At 49.2% G+C, this 22,220-nt stretch overlaps 2 protein-coding genes across 3 annotated transcripts in view; one reads left to right on the top strand and one right to left on the bottom strand.

The window, feature by feature from the left end:
* The window catches only part of LOC147728143 (uncharacterized), a 330,065-nt gene that overhangs the window by 108,797 nt on the left and 199,048 nt on the right, over nucleotides 1-22,220 (bottom strand). The gene's annotated exons all lie outside the window — the stretch shown is intronic.
* The window catches only part of AIMP1 (aminoacyl tRNA synthetase complex interacting multifunctional protein 1), a 157,497-nt gene continuing 143,749 nt past the window's right edge, over nucleotides 8,473-22,220 (top strand). The window contains exon 1 of one of the 2 annotated variants that reach the window (XM_086962027.1): nucleotides 8,473-8,696. Coding sequence is in view for 1 of the 2 variants with exons in the window: in XM_086962028.1 (XP_086818154.1) it covers nucleotides 8,783-8,784 (2 nt within the window). In the remaining variant the exon portion in view is untranslated. Of the gene's footprint in view, nucleotides 8,785-22,220 lie in introns of both variants that reach the window. The other variant, XM_086962028.1, reaches the window with a different exon arrangement.

Genomic DNA, 22,220 nt, shown 5'->3' with positions numbered 1-22,220 from the left:
AATAAAAAATAAATAAATAAATAAATAAATGCAAATACGCACAGTATACACAAAGTAGACAAGGTAAAATGTAGAGAACTTATGCCAGCGTGAAATCACCGTAGTCTGTAGCGTATCAGTAGAGTAGGGGAATAGTTGTAGTTTAAAAAAAAATTTGATTGTAGAGAGCTTGACAAAATAAAATATGTAGAGCAAATCACAATAATTATAAAGACACTAGTTAAGTAGGACTTCAAATAATGGAAGCGCTAGCATTGTGGAACCAAAATTAGAGAAAGCGCAAAAGAAATGAAGAAAAACGATGAGTAAAAAGGATTTCTTCGTGTAAGTCGATTGCCGTGTAAACGTTGCTAAGCAACGAATATAACAAAATGGAGGCACGTAACGTGCGTGCAGACTTCTCAATGATGCAGGATTACGCTGAAACGCAGCGCGATGACGCGGAAATGCAGCGTGATGACACGAAGGCGTTGCTTGGAAGTACGGCAAGATTGTTGTCCGTTGCTAAGAAACAGCGTTGCATCCAAGGCGGCTTCAGCGTTGCTCAAAGCGGATTGTAAACGATGACGAATCCGTCTCCAAGGTGACGTGTTAACTAGGCAACTCGTGGTAGACAATGTGCAGCGTTACCAGGACACCAGATAAACGCTTGTGAAGACATCGCGCTGTAGGCAAACCACCAAATTGAAAGATGCCAAATGAGTTTACAGGTTAGAAAATGAAAGAAATTGTCTTAAAAACATCGAAATTGCAGGAAAACGTTGGCACAAACAGATACTTGCAGATATTTTCAAAGCAGGCAGTTCAGGATACTTGTAGATATCTTCAAAGCAGGCAGTTCAGTAAAAATTAGTAGAAAGTAGTAAATAATTCCAAAATGGGTTCAAACTCCGCTCCTGTGCTGTAGATGGCTGGAGTAAGGTTGTCCTCGTCGCCAATTTTGTAATAATCCAGGGAAAAGGTTGTAGTTAAAGATGGTTTATTGAACAGCACAGCATCCAGTCCTGACACAGCAGGATACAGGTTACAACTGATAAACAGCAGAGAATGCTGTGTGAGCAAAGCTCTGTTAAGAATATAGAACACAAGAGGAAACACAACATGGCACATGCAATTAAAGGAGTAGTAGTATAAATTACATAAGCACTGAAGTGTACAGGATGTAACACAGGCGTTTACCCTTGTCATTTCCCCTTTCTTTTTTGCCACGTGTGGGGCCCAGCTAAGCTTTGAGTCAAATAAAACACCAAGGTATGAGAATGTGTGAGTGATGGGAATCAAGACATCATCAAGTTTAAAAATGAAATTCTTTTTTGACTGGCGGCCAACATGCATTATATAGGATTTAGAATTGTTGATCAAAAGGTCCCTATTAGACATAAAGTTGTTAAAAGCATTCAAAAGTGCCTGGAGACCCTTTTCTGTTCTCGAGATTAAAACCGCATCATCTGCGTATAAAAGGACAGGAATACCCCGCCTGCCTACTCTAGGACAGTCTGATTTTACCTCCTGTAATGCAGCATCTAAATCATTAATATAAAAATTAAAAAGAAATGGGGCCAGGATACAACCCTGCCGCACACCCTTTTTAATATTAAAATTACCCGTAGTTTCCCCACTGGTTGAAAAACTAACATTAGCTCTGGTGTCACTGTGCAAGTCCACCAAGAAGTCCACAACCCCTCTGTCTACACCTTTCTCCCTTTCTCCCTCATGGTCTGCCACAGCCTTCCCCTGTTGACGCAGTCGAAGGCCGATGACAGATCCATGAAGGCAAGGTGGACGGTTCCCTTCTGTACAACAGTATATTTACTCAATATGAGAAACAGGTTGAGACACTGTGTTATAGTGGAACGGCCTTCACAGAAGCCATATTTGGAATTTGACAAAATGTTATTATCAGCTGTCCATGTTGTTAAACGCTGCAGTAAGATTCTCCCTATAATCTTGACCATAGAGTCTATTAATGATATTGGGCGATAGCAAAGAGGGCTGCCCCGTCTCCTTTCTTGAAGACAGGGACAATTGTTGACACTCCCCAGGACACGGGACAACCCAGTATAGTGGCGGCATTGAATACAGCTACCAGGATGGGTGCCCAGAAGCCTGGATCCGATTTATAGAGATCTGGCGATATTCCATCAGGTCCCGGGGCTTTCTTTGCTGTAAGACCTTCTATGGCATCCAGTACCTCGCGTTTATCAAAATTAATATTACCGCCCCCAACATAGGGAACGGCATCAACTATAACCGGATCAGCTGAATAGTATAGTTTTTTAAAATGAATTCCCACTCCTTCTTAGTTATACAGCAGTCTAGTCCATCACCCGGTTCACCTGCCAGGAACGGTTTTTTAACTAGAGCCTAAAATTTAGTGCTACAGTTTACGGTGGAGGGATCAAGTATTTCTTCCCAGGCTTCTTTTCTCAAAGACTCCTTGCGCAATGCAATGACAGCCTTATATTCCTTTCTGCGCAGTTTTACCTCCTCCTGAATCCTCGGGGTGGCTACCAGAGCAGACCTAAGTTTACGTGCAGCTCTAGTACAGTCGTGACTAAACCATCTGGGACCCACTTTCTCCACGTTCTTGTTGGGGACTGGCAACAAATTTGACACCTTCTCCGATATGTTTTGATAAGCGACTAGGACCAGCCTTGGGTCTCCCCCCTCAAAAGTACAATTCTTGATATCCTCTGCGCAACATTCAGTGATATTTTTATAGAGAATATCCGGGGAAACCATTGACCATTTGAGTCGCCTCCTCCCATCTGTTGTACCCAGCCTACCTACGCTGATGCTCTGGGGTACCTTTTTCGCCCCAAATCCTTTTAAACAGATTGTTAGAGGATTGTGGTCACTAAACTCACTTAAGACAATGCTGAACGACTCTAAAAAAAGTCTGCATCGGTAAGGAAACTAACATATGGTCTATGAAGGTGCCTCTACCGTGCCCTTTAAAGGTAGGAATATCAAAACATTTTACGGGTCCCTAAGTGACATAGCCAATGAAAGGTCAAAGTTATTCAACAGGTCATTGCACAGTTCACCCTCCACATTGTGTTCCATGTGTAGACCTCCCATACGTTCACAGTGCAACTCTGTTAGGCATTTATTGAGTGGATCACCATATGGGTGCACATTAAAATCCCCCATGATCATAAAATTGTGTCCAAGATCTTCTGAGAAAGTTGAAATAAAAGAATTTAAAACAGAGATTTGATTAGTGCCTGCACTCTCATAAATGGCATTATAAAAATTCACTAAGCCAGCCCGACAGTTTTCTCCATATAGAACTAAGCCCATCACTCCTGTGTGATGTAAATCAATTCTGCGCATCTTACATGGTAGTATAATGGAAACAAAAATTACTAGTCCCCCCTTTGGCCTGCCCCTTATTGATGGTATGGCTGGCACACAAAAAGCCTTATACCCTTCCAAGTGAAGATCACACCCCACTAGCCAGGTTTCTTGTAAGCAGATGATTTTAAATTGCTTTATATAAAGAACCCAATTTTCATCAGACATTTTGGCAGCCAGGCCTGCAATATTCCATGAAACAACATTACATCCATATTCTATAGTCAGTGGATTCTCTGTGTGTATAGGTTCAGCTGAAGTCCCAGCACCCTGAGCCGCAGGTACCTCCTGTCAATCACACATCTCCAATCCAGACAGGACTTCATACCTGTTCTGTGTGTTAACGTTAAATCCATGCTGGTAGCGTCCAACACTATTAGTCCTGTTGTAGGTTTCATTCATACTGCCAGAACCACAGGGATTAGTGATATTATATATGAATTGTGCATCCATAGCTGGCGTCTGTGGTTCAAACTCCCGCCTGGTTAACCTTTGTTGGGGTGTGGGTTTACATAGATGAGCATAAAAATAGCCTAATGGGCGCACACAAATACTGTTCTCGTTATAAACTAGTGAAGAAGCTCTCAAGAGACAGTTAGCAACAATTGGTGTACAGAGTTCCCCAAGGAGAGCTAGAAACTTTAGCCCAGCCAGTCTTCTCTCTCACTTAATTAGACAAGGGGTGGTGAGAGGGTCTAGAGTGTATGATGTAGACCCTTTTTCCAGAATGTAAGGATACCTCACACAGGCTACCGGCAGGACCACAACTGTAGTCCCAGCCGATGACCGTCCAGCGTCATCATCGGTATCCTGCTCCTTCGGCAGGCTGGCGGTGCAATGCCCGTCGGGCAGCAAGGGAAGCTGCACTTTGGCGGAGATCTTCTATTCTGGGCCAACGGGTGTGTGTGTGTGAGGGGCCTAAAGAAGTGCAATCGTGAGCATAGTGGTGTGGTTAAAAAAAAGTCAGTAGAGTCCTGTTGATGATTATTTTAATAGTCAGGCTCACTGCTTTGATTAAAAGTTACAGGGGTATTAAGGAGTGGTGGGCAATGAGACCAACCCTTATTCAACCCTTATTGTGAAAAAAAACGGTCGACATGTTTCACGCCCTAAGGGCGATTCATCAGGACCTTCGTGCTCATAAAATTGCTCGGATCCTCCAAGTTAGGAGGACACCAGTATACGACCTGTGAAAGTGTCGTTCAGAAATGGTTCCACGCAAGGGACTTCCTGGGAACCTTACTAGTTCCTCATGAAAGCCTCACGAGCTGTCCAGGTGGGGCCAGCAGCGAGTGAGGGGGTCCTCAAAGGTCGCTGAAGGCAGGCTTCTCTGCACCTACCCCTCCCACAGGAAATCAGATAACTGGACAACCGGCACGGTAGTCAGGCAATGGACAGCTCGTGAGGCTTTCATGAGGAACTAGTAAGGTTCCCAGGAAGTCCCTTGCGTGGAACCATTTCTGAACGACACTTTCACAGGTCGTATACTGGTGTCCTCCTAACTTGGAGGATCCGAGCAATTTTATGAGCACGAAGGTCCTGATGAATCGCCCTTAGGGCGTGAAACATGTCGACCGTTTTTTTTCACAATAAGGGTTGAATAAGGGTTGGTCTCATTGCTCACCACCCCTTAAATCCCCTGTAACTTTTAATCAAAGCAGTGAGCCTGACTATTAAAATAATCATCAACAGGACTCTACTGACTTTTTTTTAACCACACCACTATGCTCACGATTGCACTTCTTTAGGCCCCTCACACACACACACCCGTTGGCCCAGAATAGAAGATCTCCGCCAAAGTGCAGCTTCCCTTGCTGCCCGACGGGCATTGCACCGCCAGCCTGCCGAAGGAGCAGGATACCGATGATGATGCTGGACGGTCATCGGCTGGGACTACAGTTGTGGTCCTGCCGGTAGCCTGTGTGAGGTATCCTTACATTCTGGAAAAAGGGTCTACATCATACACTCTAGACCCTCTCACCACCCCTTGTCTAATTAAGTGAGAGAGAAGACTGGCTGGGCTAAAGTTTCTAGCTCTCCTTGGGGAACTCTGTACACCAATTGTTGCTTGCTGCTTCCCAGGACAAGTACATTGGACCCCACTAAAAATCGTCCACCCTTATTCCCCCTATTTGATATCAGCTCAAGAGACAGTTGCCACATGCTGAGGATGCTTAAAATTTACCACAATACAATCCCCACTTCCCATCTTTTTGGAAGGTCCTACCCAGTTCACCCTCCTTACTGCCATTATCTGTTCTGAATAAGAGGTAGGAAATCCACAATTTTTATTAAGCCATGCCACTGTCTTATTTTTCAGTGATGCATGAGATTCATCATATGGTGAGACGGGATGGGTCCCACAAGGTGGAACATTGGTTAATACTGCCACAAACGGTGCGCAGCCAGGTGGTAAATTCAGATAACGATTATACCTGGGTGATCTAAGGGGCGGACCACTTCGTGGGGCTGTACTGGGTTGAGTCAGCAGAGCAGTCACCACTGGAGCGGCTAATGTACTTAATGCCTCCTTCCTAGTGGTGGCTGTTGCAGCAGTACTCCCAGTAATCTGGTGGTCTGTTACTTTCACCACATCCCGACCTTTTCCGCCCTCCTTAACGCTACCATTACTTGGTGCAGTCATATGTGTAGATAACAAGCCGCCAAGCCTAGCCACTTCTGTGACCAGGATCTCAATCTGGCTGGTTAGTGGTTTAATTAGCTCCTCTATCTTCGTTGTGAGTTTTGCTTCTAGGTTTTTAATAAGAGAAGCAAATTGATCAGAAGTCAAATTAGGGCCATTATCATTATTTCCTGTAAACACGAAGGGGTTTATGGCAGGGCTATGTACTTCTTTCCCATTCATTTTTTTAGTATTAGCATTATGTTTCCCTCCCCGTTTCTGATGTGCTATCCTACATGTTCGCACCAGCCTGATATCAGGTGGAACTTCACTAGTATCACCTATTTCCTCACTTAGCAGGCCATGTTGGTCAGGGTGAACCTCTGGGTGAACCTCCACACTCACTATCATAGGCGTCGCTGGTTCTATTATGGTAATACCACTTGTATTAGCCCCTGCGTCTGTAGTCATCCTGGTAGGAGACAATTCAGGCAACTCCACTACCACAGTGCCCTTTCCTGAAGAAGCTTGTCTTTCACTGTTTATCTGGTTCACTTTCTTAACCAAATAATTATCAATAGTGCCGGGACCTTGTGCTGGTTTATCGCCTTTAGATTTAGACATCCTAGATAACTACGATGTAGGATATTAAAAACAAATAGAACCACTAATTACTCATCAAGCAAAAAAGAAAATAACAACAATATGAAATAAAGTCTCACGTGAGTCATAGACAGTATAGGACCAGATTAAAAGATATAGGGTTCCTTGCCCAGTCCAGTCTCTTCAGGCCTCTTCAGGCCACAGAGGGACACAGAGGGCCCGCCAGGGCGCTCCCGCGCGTGACTCGCGGGGCGAGAGGCGTTCCTCTCTTTTGTGGGGCCTCCGGGCGCAGAGGTGGCGTCAGGGACGCGACTCAGCCGCCGGGCCACCTGGGAGGTGTAGTCTTAAGTCCCCCCGGTGGCCGTGGACGAAGTTGCGGCGTGGGCGTGACAGCCGTTCCCCTCACGGCGTCTCCCTCGTGCTGGTGAGGCAGAAAGATGCAGCAGCCGTTCCCCTCACGGCAGGTTTGGAAAGATTCAGCGTCCCAGAGGGCGCTCGGCGCTCCTCTCTTTTGTGGCACCTCCGGGCGCAGAGGTGGCGTCAGGGACGCGACTCAGCCGCCGGGGCACCTGGGAGGTGTAGTCTTAAGTCCCCCCCGGTGGCCGTGGATGAAGTTGCGGCGTGGGCGCGACAGCCGTTCCGCTCATGGTGTCTCCCTCGTGCTGGTGAGGCAGAAAGATGTAGCAGCCGTTCCCCTCACGGCATGTTTGGAAAGATTCAGCGTCCCAGAGCGCGATCGGCGCTCCTCTCTTTTGTGGCGCCTCCGGGCGCAGAGGTGGCGTCAGGGACGCGACTCAGCAGCCGGGGCACCTGGGAGGTGTAGTCTTAAGTCCCCCCGGTGGCGTGGGCGCGACAGCCGTTCCCCTCACGGCGTCTCCCTCGTGCTGGTGAGGCAGAAAGATGCAGCAGCCGTTCCCCTCACGGCAGGTTTGGAAAGATTCAGCGTCCCCACACAGTTCCACGCCACACAATTAAACTCCACACATTCCCAATCAATCCACACCACATAATTCAACACCAAACCACATAATTCAACTCAACAACACAATTCCACAACACCCCACATACATCCAATACACACCACAAAATTTCACAACATGCCACCACATAATTAAACTCAACCACATACCACTCCACAACACAAAATACCATTCCACATAATTACACTCCATAACACACAATTCCACTCCACATAATTCCAGTACACTCAATACTACATAATTATCCACGTATTTCCACTGCCCACCATGCCATATAATCCCACTCCACAAATCCACTCCACACAACAACAATAACAATTCAACCCCCATAATTCCACTACACACCACATACGTACACTCCATGACACATAGATAAAAAACATTGTCATTTAAGCCAATAGCTCTTATTAAAGCAACTGCGAGACCTATTGTATTTCCAATGTTTTCAAATGTTGGCAACTATGCAGAACCAAAAGCATAGCTGGCATCAGGCGGCAGGGGGACATCCTCTCTCAACAGGTGGTCCGGTGGTGGTCGCAAAGCAGCCAGTATAAAGGAAGAAGTAGGGGATAAGACCCAAAAACTAACGGACAAAAAAGGGTATTGGGCGGTACCGGGGAAGTGTTGACTAAGACTACGCACGGGTCTGAACACGATTTGGTCAAACGAACAAAGAGGCAAAGTTAAGGGGACAGGTTGGAGATTAATGTAGGCCCCTTGCAGAAAGGATCTTCTCGCTGATCAAAATATTAATAGTCCTGCCGGTGTTACTGTGAGCAGACGCTCATAGAAATCAAGAGGAGGGGCGTGGTGAACCAATCCTGGGCTGGGCGGGAGAACGGCTGCGCAGTACAAGTCTCCGGTTCAGCGTTCACGTTTTATATAATCTGTCACTAGCAGTTCCATTGTTCACCCGGATGTAGTAGTCGACCATTTTGGGACGGGAAGACTCGTATTAGTGTTAGACATTCTTCCATCTTGGTTTGGGACGAAACACCTCCCTTCTAACCCACGTCGCTCTACGTTGTAGCACGGCGCCAGCAAATTGTCCTGGGAGCTGTGTTACAGTGCAGGAAGGGACATCCTCCCTCGAAGAGTCAGCAACAGGATTCGGGAACTGGGCTGTACGGCAGGTGAGAGAGAGCTCAACAGCACCCAGGGTCAAGCCGCCAGAGCTTGTGATACTGCATGGTGATCATCGTTCCTTAGACCCAGCATAATGTAAGAAGGGAAAACCCTAAATGTCTTCTTTTCGAAGCGAGGGTCCTCAATTGGGCCCATAAGAGGAAGTGGGAGAAGTGGACTTAGGACGGGAAGGGAAACATTTCATAACCGTAGTACCATTTAATAGCGGTTTCTTTGTTAAGACTACTGATAGCTGCATATTTTAGCACACATGTCATTACAGTTTTGTGTATCTATATCCATGCATATCGTAGTATGGCAAGATGATCCTCCTTACAATGTACCTGTATCTGATGTCGGCATGCTACAATGTCCTGAACATTGTTTCAGAAAAATCCGTAACTTTGGGACATAGAAGTTTATGCTTGTGCATAAATGACAATAGTCGACCTGATTGAGGCAAAAATAGCTTTCTTTTATGTCTCATCCTAAAACTGCCTCTGCTTGAATATAAATAATTGGGGTAAATCCATGCCCCCGATTTTTGTTTCACCAGATCTCCCACTTTCTCGTTCTAAAATGTTGGCATGTATGCTGGTGTATTTTGAAAACCATGATTTCTGGGCGACCTGTACTTTTGAGATGCCACCAGTGATATGCCAGAGGCCTGTGCGTCCGAAAGGGCAGTAGTTCTGGAGCATCTGTTATATGTCTGCTTCAGTTCATTTAATGGACTCTTCATCAGATTAGCAAGCAGAGATGATGCTGCCAAAAGCCCAACATTGAATCATATAGCTTATGTCAGATTTATTGGAGAACATCTTCAATCAGTCATTTGTTAAGCGCACTACATACCCGCGAGGGTCTAGAGGCGCTGAGGGGGGGGCACTACTGTTCGAACAGCCAGGTCTTTAGTGTCCTCCAGAAGGTCAGCAAGTCTTGGGTCTTTCGTAGGCTCAGTGGGAGGGTGTTCCATGTCTTGGCGGCGAGGTGGGAGAAGGATCTCCTGCCGGTGGTGGTTCTTCGGATGCGCGGGACGGTGGCGAGTGAGAGGTTGGCGGAGAGTAGCTGGCTGTTGGGTGTGTAGAAGGAGTGCTGTCTGTTGAGCTTGGTCGGGGCTCCCGCGTAGAGGGCGTTTTTGTAGTAGAGTCTGCTGCTGATGAGGGCCTGGGTGACTGTCTTTCTTGTATCTGTCGGGATCCATCTGTATATCTTGCGGAGCATACAGAGGGTGTTGAAGCAGGAAGAGGAGAAGCGTTGACTTGCTTGGTCATTGAGAGCATTGAGTCGATGATGATTCCCAGGTTGCGTGCGTGCGTGGTCGTGGGGGTCAGGGCTGCCCCCAGTGCCGTTGGCCACCAGGTCATTCCAGGCTGGCAGGTTGGATTCGAGGATGAGGACCTCCGTCTTGTCGGAGTTCAGCTTCAGACGGCTGATCTTCATCCAGTCTGCGACGGCCTTCATTCCTTCATGGAGGTTGGCTTTGGCGGTGATGGGGGCCTTGGTGAGGGAGAGGATCAGTTGAGTGTCATCGGCGTGGGAGATTATGTTGAGGTCGTGCTGTCGGGCGACGTGTGCAAGGGGGGCCATGTAAATGTTGAACGTTGTCGGGCTGAGGGAGGATCCTTGGGGTACGCCACATATGATCTTGGAGGCTATGGAACGGGGGAGGCGGACGCTCTGTGTTCTGCCGGAGAGGAAAGCAGTGGTCAATTCCAGAGCCTTGTCTCGGATCCCTGCGGCGTGGGCGTAGTGTGCGGTGGCAGACGGTGTCGAAGGCGGCGGAGAGGTCTAGGAGGATGAGTGCTGCAGTCTCTCTGTTGTCTAGCAGGGTCCTGATGTCGTCGGTGGCGGCGATGAGGGCGGTCTTGGTGCTGTGGTTGCTGCGGAACCCTGACTGGGAAGGGTCCAGGATTCTGTTCTCTTCGAGGTATCGGGTTAGCTGTCTGTTAACGATTTTCTCTATGACCTTGGCCGGGAAGGGGAGCAGAGAGATGGGCCGAAAGTTCTTGAGCTCTCTTGGCTCTGCCTTGGGTTTTTTGAGTAGGGCGTTGATCTCGGCGTGTTTCCAGCTCTCTGGGAAGGTCGTGGTCTCAAGGTAGAGATTGATGACGTTGCGTAGGTGGGGTGCGATGGAGCTGCTTGCTTTGTTGAAAACGTGGTGCGGGAATGGGTCTGACGGAGAGCCGGAGTGGATTGTGCTCATGGTGTTGATAGTGTCATCGATGCTCACGCTTGTCCAGGCTAGTAAGGGGACGTGGTCGATGGTGTGCTGTTGCTGTCTGTTGGGGCTGTCTGGGTGTTGAAGCTGTCGTGGATGTCTGCTATCTTGCGGTGGAGGAAGGTGGCGAGGGAGTAGCACAGACCTTGCGACGGCGGGATGTCGTTGGTGTTGGAGCTGGGGTTGAAGAGTTCCTTCATGATGTTGAAGAACTCCTTGCTGTCGTGTGCGTTGTTGTCGAGGTGGTCTTTGAAGGAGGTCTTCTTGGCAGCCCTGATGAGGTGGTGGTGGTTGCAGACGGCGTCCTTGTGTGCTGCGTGGCTGTCCGGAGTTTGTTCATTGTGCCATTTCTTCTCTAGTTTCCGGCAGGCTTGCTTGGAATCTAGGAGCTCTGTGGTGAACCAGCTGGCCCTCTTGCTGGTGTCTCTGTGGGGGTTACTTCAGTGGGGCGAGGGTGTTGGCGCAGTCCTCGATCCAGCGTTTGAGGTTGTGGGCAGCGACGTTGGTGTTGGAGGGTTCGGTGGGTGGGCTGAGAGCGAGGTTTGCATGTAGTTGGTCTTCGGTGATTTTGCTCTAGCGGGGGAACTGTTGGGTGCGGTGGTGTGTGGTGGGTTTCTGGAAGGTGAAGTGGATGCAGCGGTGGTCGGTCCAGAGGAGTTCGGTGGTGTGGCTGACGGAGACGTGCAGGCTTGAGTAGAAGACGGGGTCGAGCGTGTGGCCGGCGTAGTGGGTGGGCGTTGTGACGAGTTGTCTCAGTCCGAGGTTGGCGAGGTTATCGATCAGGATTGTGGAGTTGTTGTTGTTGTTCTCAAGGTGAAAGTTCAGGTCTCCGAGGAGGATGTAGTCGGTGGAGGTCAGGGCGTGCGTGCTGATGAAGTCGGCGATGGCGTCGCTGAACTTGGGGCGCGGTCCGGGGGGGTCGGTAGACGAGGGTGCCTCTGAGGGTGGAGTTTGGGTCTGTGTGGATCTTGAAATGCATGTGTTCGACAGAACTGAGCGCATCGTCAGTGCTAGTTGAGACCCTGATGCTGTTCTTGTGGAAGATGTCGATTCCTACTCCAACTCCGTTGGTGCGTTCTCTGCGTGTGATCTTGTAGCCGTCTGGGATGGCTATGGCGATGTCGGGTGCGGAGGAGTTGTTCAACCAGGTCTCTGTCAGGAAGGCAACGTCCGGGGAGGTTGTGTTGAGCAGATCCCAGAGCTCTTACCATCACTAATCGAAAACAGAAGGTTAAAGTTAAGGTCTTTAACTTGGCTAGGAGGAAAGATGATTATTTTTTTTTTTTTTGGAAAACCTTTATTTACCAAAACAAGTACACCGCTATTCAGCCGTACATCCCGGAGGCCAGGCAGCATCATATTGCAACTCGGAAACATGTACAAAAACAAGGCACAGGAGTGGTCAGGTTTAATTTTACAATAGAAAATACTAAAATAACAATAAATATGACCAAAGTCAACAGAGAGAAAAGTAAAGAGAGAAAAAGAGGAAAGAACAGAAGAAGAGGATGAAAAAGAAAGGAAACAAGGCTGAGGACAAAGAGGATATTCTAGGCATATATCACGGGGAGGGGCGGGGTTCGCACATCCCATCAACAACAGGATACATGACAGTCAAATGGCCGGGGAGCAAAGATTCAGGATACAATGCTTGGAACCTTGGGAGGGGGGAACTACGGAGACAAGTGGATCTCAGGCTGTGTCATCTCGGGGGGTGCACAGATGTCTCCCCTGTATGAGTTCCACGCTCCCCATATCGACCCCCACATCCTGGGTTTGCCCCGAGCCAAGTAAACAGTCTTTTCTCGGAGCATGCACCAATCCATGTTGGTCTTCCACAGGTCAACAGTGGGGGGCGGGGACGCATCCCATTTCTGGGCAATGTCCCTTTTGGCTATCATATTACCCAGGGTGACCCATCGGGTCTGAGCTACATTGTAGTCATTCGGGCCCCAAACGTTCAGAAGGCAGCGCCGGGCCTCAGCAGGCAGGGTCACGCCGGTAACAGCTCTCATCACTCCATGCACACGCCCCCAGTACGAGGCAATCACCGGACACTCCCAGATTACGTGCATAAAAGTTGCCACAACACCACATCCTCTCCTGCACAGTCCATCCTGAGAAAGTCCCATGTGTATCAACCTTGGGCCCGTGATATAGACCCTGTGGAGTATCTTCAACTGAACAAGTCTCAGCCTGGCCGAGATCGCCACCTCCTTAGGGGAAGAAACTGCTGACTGCCACTCCTCCTCATCCATCTCAATTCCGTCTTTCACCCAGAGGTCTTTCAGTTTCACCAGCAGGTCAGCCCGCACATTAATGAGTTTTTTATAGGTCAAGGAGATGGCGCTATCCGGCATATGGCCGTCTAACACCCTGTCTTCCAGCGGAGATGACTCAGGCACTTTCTCCCCCAAGGGTATAGAAGATATGAGAGCGTGCCGAAGCTGTGCATAACGGAAGTATTCCGTTGTACCCAATTGGAACTCGGCCTGCAGCGCTTCGAAAGATTTAACCTCCCCCCTAGCCATCATATCTACCACCTTTGAAATACCGATGAGATCCCATCTGTCGAACCCTTTGGAGTGCCACAGTTTCCCAAGCAGGTCGGAATCGTACAGGGGAGTAGCCATAGTGAGTTTGCCCTGCCAACCCAAAGTCTTGGTCACCGCCCTCCAGAGGTGCACCGCCGTTTTAGTAGGTCCAGTCAATTTCCGATCCAGAGATCTAGAGTACAATGCCCTGTAGTAATTCCCATCATTCGTAAGCCAGCGATCCATGGCATATCCAGGATTGACCGCCGGACCGTAAAAACCGTGGTTAACTGCCGCCAGCTGAGACGCCCAATAGTAGCGGCGCATGTCAGGCAAGGCGATGCCTCCATCATACCATGGAATAGTCAGCTTGGCAATAGAGATCCGCGGCCTGCCATCCCACAGCAGGGTACGCTGCAGGCTCTCAATCTCTCCAAAGTACTTGGCTGGCACTGGGTCTTGCGTATTCTGGAGTGCATAGAGGAACCGCGGCAGGGACATCATTTTAAACAATGCTGCCCGGCCCAGCAAAGATATCGGCAGTTTCTTCCAGCCCTCCACGTCTCGCTGCAACCTCACCAAAGGAGGGAGCAAGTTCTTAGTGTAACGAGCACGGGCATCCTTTGAAATATAAATGCCCAGGTACTTGAAACCATGTTGCGACATCTGTATAGAGCAGCCTCGAGGGAGGCGCGGAGTATCTCCACACAGCACGTAGAGGGAGGATTTGGACCAATTGATGACCAGGCCCGAGTAACCACCAAAAGTGCCAAGTAAATCAAACACCACAATCAAGGACCGGCAGGGAGAAGTAAGATATAAAAGGATGTCGTCTGCATAGAGCGATATTCGATCTTCAAAGCCAGGCGACTACGTGATACCTGCGACGTCGGGATGCACCCGGATCCAGGCAGCCAACGGCTCAAGTGCTAGAGCAAACAGGAGCGGCGACAGCGGGCAGCCCTGTCTAGTGCCCCTGCGCAAGGCGAACGAGGCAGACAGTCGACCGTTCACCGTCACGTTGGCAAGCGGGGAAGAGTAGAGGAGCCGGACCCAGCCGATGTATTCAGGGCCAAACCCAAGTTTAGTAAGCACAGCCCAGAGGTAATTCCACTCGAGCGAGTCGAATGCCATTGTCGCGTCGAGCGAGGCAAGTACCGTCGGCTTCGTGATCAGGTGCGCCCGCGCCACTACCGCATGGAGCCTTCGAAGATTAAGAGCCGTGTTACGGTGCGGGATGAAACCGGACTGGTCCGGGTGAACCAAGTCCGCGATCACTCCCACCAGCCGGTTAGCAAGAAGCTTCGCCAAAATTTTCGGCTCGGCGTTCAGCAGGGAAATGGGGCGGTAGGAACGGCATAGGTCTCGAGGCTTCCCTTCCTTGTGAATGACCACAATAGTGGCCAGTCGTTGATCAAATGGGAGCTCACCAGCCTCACGGGCCGCCAGGAACATATCTCTCAGAGGTGCAGCAATGGTATCAGCCCTGAGCTTATATAGTTCCACCGGGATACCATTGGGCCCCGGTGCTTTACCGGAGCGCAGCGACCTGATCGCCAGTGCTACCTCGTCAGCCGTCATGCCCCGGTCCATATCCTCCCGCGTCAGACAAGCAAGGGAGCTCGATCTCCTCCAGAAAGGAGGCCGAGTCAAGTTCGGACCGGTCGGAAACGGACGTATAGACCGTCTCAAAGTAGTCTGCAAACGTCTCGGCAATAGCAGCTGGGTCAGTGACGACGAGTCCGTCGTCACCCAGGATCTCTGGTACCACTCTGGACGCCAGGTCCTTCTTATCCAACCATGCAAGAAGCTTACCCGCCTTATCCCCCGCGTCATATATCCTGCCCTGCTGTTCCCTGCTCATCGCCTTAGCTGCGTCAGTAGCAGTGGCCCTCAGTTCCGACTGCTTCAGGGCAAGAGCATGGAGCAAATCCGGAGTCGGTCCCAGGGCCAGCTGGGAGTTTAGATCGGCAATATCCGACTCCAGCCGAACCAAGTCTTCATCCCGTCTTCTGCGAGCCTCGGCTATCAAGGAGAAGGCTTCCCCTCTGAGAACAGTTTTGAAGGCCTCCCAAAGGGAGACGGCCGAGTCGACAGAACCCGAGTTTTCAGCAAAGTACAGCTCAATAGACTTCGCCAGGAGATCGCGGGTCTTGGGGTTACAAAAATACCAGGGGTTAATAGGAGCCACTCTCGATGTCGCTACAATGTGGAAGTCGAAAGACACCCAAACCGGGGAATGGTCAGAAATACCCCTGGCCATGAGACGAGCGTTGGAAACCGACTGTGCTTGGGCCGCTGGGGTCAGGACATAATCAATACGGGAAAGACTACCGTGGGCCCCGGAGTGGAAAGTGTATTGTCTCTGAGCGGGATGGAAAAGTCGCCAACAATCAACCAAGCCCATGGTGGCAATGAAGTCTGAGAGCCAGGACTGTGCACTACGTAGATCTCTGGATGGGAAACGATCCAAATCACCTGAAACCACAGAATTAAAGTCCCCCCCCCCCCCCAGAATCAGCAGTCCCTCCGGGAGTCCCAAAATGGCGCCACTCAGATCTTGAAAAGTGGATGTTTGCAGCCCCGGGGGGACGTAAACCGAAACTAAAACCAGAGTGCACCCCTCCCACCTGCACACCACTGCAACGTATCGGCCCCTATCATCAACCAGGGTAGACTCCACCTCTAGGGGAAGGGACATGCGCACCATGATGCCCACCCCACGGGACCCCGTAGAGAAACCCGAATGGGCCACCATTTTAAAACCTCTCCTATTGAAGGCCCTACAGGTGTTCCCAACAAGATGTGTTTCCTGCAAAAGAACGACGTCTGGGGCACAACGTTTAAGCATCTGCAGGGAAAGATGATTTTTAACGACAATTTCATTTACTGTTTGGTTTTTATGTTTTGGAAGTGAAACATGTTCAACAGCAAAGTGGTATATATTTTGTTTCCTGTGGGCCCATTCACCCTTCATTCTCTGTGGCCCTGTATAGCCTTGCTCTCACTGCTGCTTGCCAGCGACAGTTTCTCCATATGAGTGTAGTAGCGTTGCCCCCTGCTGCAAATTCAGAAAGCGTGTAAAAGAAACCAATTGTATTACTATATTATTTTTTACTCTGCCATCCGAGCCTATGGTGAGGACGGCATGGGTCCAATGGACCATTGCTGCTGATTTGCAGTAAAGAGTGGTTACTTCAGTTTGATGTGCTTGCTACGGCCAGCCCAACGTGCACTTCAAACCTCCCCAACCTGAGCTGTCATTCAGACAGCTGGGTGGAGAGCAGGCACTGGTCTCAGGTGCCTGCAGGAGCTCTGAGCCAGCCCTCTCCAACCAAACCTGACTATTCTCTCATGCTGCTTAACATTATTAAATGCATAAGAGCAGTGTCTGGATTGGTTAAGGGAGTTGGCTGCTAGACCTTGTGGTCAAAGCTGCAGACTGGACAACTTTTGAGGAGGTGCTGCAGGCTGCTAATGGGTACGTAAACATTTAATTTTTCTTTATAAAGGTATGTTATAGAGTAATTTATTTGTTATGTAAATAATGTAACTGGTGCTCATGTTAAGCTCTCCAATACCCGAGTTTTCGATATATAAGAATTTAAAAATAAACCTGCTTGTATAGTGCATACTTTGAATGCCTGGTACCCCACCATCGCCATATGTCATCAACCACTGCCGCTTGCTCCCTTTTGAGGCCTTTTGTGGGCTAGGCTTTTAAGCCCTGTTGTACCTTTAGGGTACACTAAGTCTTCCTGTATGCACCATGGTTGAAATTAAGTGAGGGTGCAGAGTGAGGAGTTGGGGGAGAGTGCATTTCAGTGATAAGGAGCTATAAAAAGAAAAGGCATAGTGTATCCACATGTACATGGTTCTTCATGGGACTAGCCTGGCTGAGCTGTCCTTAATGTAGATAAGTCATATGATCCCATTTTTTTTTTACCTACCTTGACCTTATACAGAAGTCGCTGCCAGTGCCATAATTTGTAGTTTATTTAACTAATTTGCTTCCTGGGCCAGCTCCTGCTTTTGAATGTTTTGCTCAGTGGAAAACCACCTGAACTCACGGGCACTAGCGGATTTACTGACCACTTTGTTGCTTTCGAATTTCACTGCGATGCAGGCAAGTGCTTTTTGTTTACTTTTGCAGCTGCTAAATGCCATGGGGTGTATCAATTCAGTCCTCCAATTGTGTGTTCGACCCTAGGACATTAGCTGCTATATATAGAAGCTGCTGGGTAAACTTGGCACAATGTTGCACATGGCAATATGCACCAAACTGTTTATCAGAACAGGAGAGTTAGCATTGGCCACGGACTTCGAATTTATAGGAGCCTTTGAGGTACGGACAGTGGAGAGAAGTGAGTATTGGCCACAAACACTTAAGATTGTAAGAGGTAAAAATAGCTCAAGAGACAAAATCATCCCTCTGAATGTGGTCTACCCCAGAAGGCTCACTACTCGACAATTAGAGGAGTGTTTGGGAAAGCTAGCTGCTTTCTAGCAGGTGCAGACACTAGAGATCATCCCTAATTCTGAAAATATAGGATAGTTTGAAAATGTTATTTGTGAAGTAGGGCAATGTTTAAGGGTAGACCTAAAATGTCATAGCTGTAGGGGTCATAGAAAGGGGGGATCTCAGTGTAAAAACAAGAACTGGTTCAATGAGGAATGTAGGAAATTAAAATTGAATATAATGAAAAGGAAAAGACAAGACATCTGAGATTAAAGTATGATTTATAGACGTTCAATAGCCTACAGAATTTAAGGAAACAATATAAAAACGCTATTGGCACAAAAGAACATATAAAGAGAAATGCTTGGGAAGATTACTGGAAGCTATAGAAAAAAGAAATGCTAACATGTTTTGGAAATTAGTCCAAGATGGCTTTTCTAGGGACTGTGTGGTGACTGAAGATGCTTGGGAGAGTTGTATGGGAAAGGGTTCGGTCAAGAAAGACAGATAGATACATCATGGACAAAGGTGGAATAAGATATTTGGTTTCTTTTCACAGTATGCAATGTAAGACGAATTATGTCTAAATTAACACTAACCCGGGCAGCGGGTCCAGATAATTTTCCAGCAGTAATTATACAAACTAGATCAGACAGGCGGGCAGATTTTTTCACCAAAATGTAAAAAAAAGTTTTTGAACACCTTTATTAACATAGTCCAAGTCCAAGTCATACACAGCATTCCGCCTACAACCTCTTCGGGCCGGCGATGCGGTAATGATGAATGTAGTCTATAAACAGGCAATCCGAAGTACACAGCCTGATGCCGTCAACCCTGGGGTACGGCGGCACAATATCACTTTACGATGGGCAGTCAAATCATGAGCTATTGCTGGTGCTGTGATGGTATATATGTTAATGCCCCCACACTCACAGAGGTTGGTATATGTAGGTCGTATGCTGTAAAGCCAGAAATGTAGGTGTATTATTTATTATATAACCCCCCCCCCCCTGCAGCGGGCTCCCCCCGCTCAAACAGGAAAGAAAACTACCATGGAACTCCCAACCCCCCCCCCCCTCCCTCCCGCTATCCAACCCGTTCGCTGATCTATCCGTTGCTGGCAGTGCCATGCTGAATCTTGTGTCAGTGTCCACCTCTTTCGCCCCAAGTGTGTCTCCTTCGGAGTAGTCCGAGTGTATCTCGACCTTACCCTGTGCGACATCCCTTGTGCATTACCGCCTGTCTCTCGCCACAGGACAGCTAGGTTTCAATACTCCACCCAGCCGTCGCTATGCCTCCCCAATCGCTGACGTCCCTCCCGCAACTGAGGTCTCATGAGTGTATTGTGTAAGTGTCAGTTATTGTATATCCTCCCTCTCTTCCCGCTGCGTGTCCACTGTGTCCTCCCTAGCGTATCTGAAGGTGGCCGTAGCGATGTAAGCGTTCAGGAGTATAATACACTCTCTGTAAGAATTTGAAGTGTATCAACCTGTGTCGTCCATTCAGAGACACTTTTCTAGTGTTGGCACAACAATATGCCCACATCGAATCATCTATCTCTATCTCCAGGTCATTCTGCCAGGCCACTCGGGCCTTGGAAGGTTCCTGTGCTCTGTAGGAGACAATGCTCTTGTACAAATGCATCGTCAAATGCTGTGGGGATGCAGTAGCTATGACGTATGAGAGTTCCGGAATGTCCGGTGGCTCTGCCAGATCCGGGCCCAGGACATCTCTCAAGGCACTCCGAAGTCTGTGGAATTGGAACCGCTGTAACAGTGTCGGGCTCCCAACTCTTTGGGTAATCTGGTCCCACGTTTTGACCTTACCGTCCTCTAACAGTTCACCCGCAGTCTCAAGCCCCAGATCATGCAGCGTTCGGATGACGTTCCTGTCCCCAATGGGGGCCAGCCACTGCAGCCAATCCACTGCCATCGCGGGTGAGTATAGCAGCACTTCCTCTCTAGCCTTCAGTAATGCATTCCAGGCATGCTTTGTAGCCGTTATCGAGTCCAGTTCGCCTACACTACGATCTACAGGAGTACAGATCGTGGCTGGGAGTGGAAGAGGTTCCGCAAAAAGCTGCTCCATCCGTACGTGTGGGATGTTCCTGTCACCATGAATCCATGTGTGCAGGTGTGTGGCCTGGGCCACCCTATAGTATCTCTCTAGGTCAGGCGCACCGAGCCCACCCAGCTCACACGGGAGTGTGAGAGTGCTCCACTGAACACGCGGCTGCCTGCCTCCCCAGGCCAAGCGGGTCATAAGTTTCGTTAGGTTTCGGAAGAAGGCTTTTGAGAGTATTATGGGTAGGGTGGTGAACAGGAATAAAAATCTCGGGAGAATCACCATCTTCATGATGGCTACACGGCCCATCAGGGAAAGTGGGAGCTTACTCCACCGTTCTACGTCGTCTTCACATTTACTAAAAGCCACCCCATAGTTTTCATTGAATAGCACCTCCGGATCTGTGTGAATCATTATACCAAGATAAAGATATCGTACCGGGTCTGCAGACCAGTGTAACGGGTATTCCATTTCAAAGCGATCCGTCACCAGGGTCAGTGGGAACACCACTGATTTTTCCCAATTAACCCTTAGACCTGAGAGGGCGCCAAAACGCACTACCTCTCGGAGAACAGGGGCAAGTTTTGATTCCGGATTTTGCACATAGTCGTCGAGATGACTATTTTGTAGGACGGAAAGCTAACCCCCCGGTGCCAGTGGTACTCTCGCAGTACGCACGCGAGTGGTTCCGCAACGAGGGCGTATAGCAACGGGGACAGGGGGCAGCCCTGTCTCATGCCTCTGCTGATGGTAGAGGGGTCTGAAACTCGATCCCCCAGTCGCACCCTAGCCACCGGTCTCCAATACAGCGCGCCAATCATTTGTAAAAACTGCTCACGCAAGACCCTTAGCATGAATGGTCATTCGACGGAATCGAACGCCTTCTCCATATCCAAGAAGATTGCAACCGCTTTCGCATCCTGTCGCACATGCTGCATCGTACCCAACACTGTACGTATATTATAGGACAAGTTTCGTCCCGGTACAAAGCCGGACTGTTCTGGGGCAACTACCTCTGGCGCAATAAGGGACAGCCGGGTGGCCAGGACCTTGGCATAAAGTTTAGCGTCGACGTTTAATAGGGATATTGGTCTGTACGAGCTGCAAACATTAGGGGGTTTGCCCGGCTTCAAGATGGAAACCAATAGGGCCTCTCTCATTGTGCAGGGCATGCTGCCTTCCTCGCATATCTCGTCAAACAAGGACAACCGATGTGGAATGAGTTTGTCCTTGAAGGCTTTGTAAAACCCTACTGTCAGACCGTCTATCCCAGGAGAGCTGTGGACGCGCATGGTAGCTAAGGCCTCAGAGAGCTCGTCCGCTTGTATGGGTGACATGAGAAACTCCCTGTCGGACTGTTCCAAAAACGGTAGCTGTATATGCTCCAGGTAGTCGTCCATGTCTGCTTCCAGATCTTTTGTTTTGGTAGTGTACAAGTCAGAGTAGTTGTCACGAAAAGCGGAGATAATGTCCTCGTCTGTCGTGACCGTGTTCCCTCCCGGGGTGAATGATGACCTTGAATGCCTCCCAGACCGTGTGGAAATTATCCACGGAGCCCAAATTCTTCTCAAAGAAGAGGTCTATTTCCTCCGTCTGTCGTGACCGAGTTCCCTCCAGGGGTGTCGAGTTCCGTCAATTTGGGGGTTCTTTTGTCGTCACGCAATATTCTGGCTAACAGCGAGCTAGGGCGTTCGCTCTCACCGTAAGTTCTCGCCGAGGCATATTTCCCCATGTAACAGACCTCCCTGTCCGCCTCCTCATTGAATTCCGAGACGAGGGATCGTAACCTGTCAGCCACAGTGGGGTCAGGGTCTGTCAAGAGTTGCGTCTCCAGGTCAGCCAATTGGGATTCCAGGGTGCGGAGCCGCTGTCGTATGGCCTTCAGTACACTGGAATGTTTGGGCATAGCCATATCGCGAATGAAGACCTTGAATGCCTCCCAGACCGTGTGGAAATTATCCACGGAGCCCAAATTCTTCTCAAAGAAGAGGTCTATTTCCTCCGTCTGTCGTGACCGTGTTCCCTCCCGGGGTGTCGAGTTCCGTCAATTTGGGGGTTCTTTTGTCGTCACGCAATATTCTGGCTAACAGCGAGCTAGGGCGTTCACTCTCACCGTAAGTTCTCGCCGAGGCATATTTCCCCATGTAACAGACCTCCCTGTCTGCCTCCTCATTGAATTCCGAGACGAGGGATCGTAACCTGTCAGCCACAGTGGGGTCAGGGTCTGTCAAGAGTTGCGTCTCCAGGTCAGCCT

This window comes from Lissotriton vulgaris, chromosome 3_1, assembly GCF_964263255.1.
Source record: "Lissotriton vulgaris chromosome 3_1, aLisVul1.2, whole genome shotgun sequence".
NCBI classification, from domain to species: Eukaryota; Metazoa; Chordata; class Amphibia; order Caudata; family Salamandridae; genus Lissotriton; species Lissotriton vulgaris.
The sequence above is the reverse complement of the archived record's forward strand: the minus strand, read 5'-3'. Positions and strand labels throughout refer to the sequence as shown.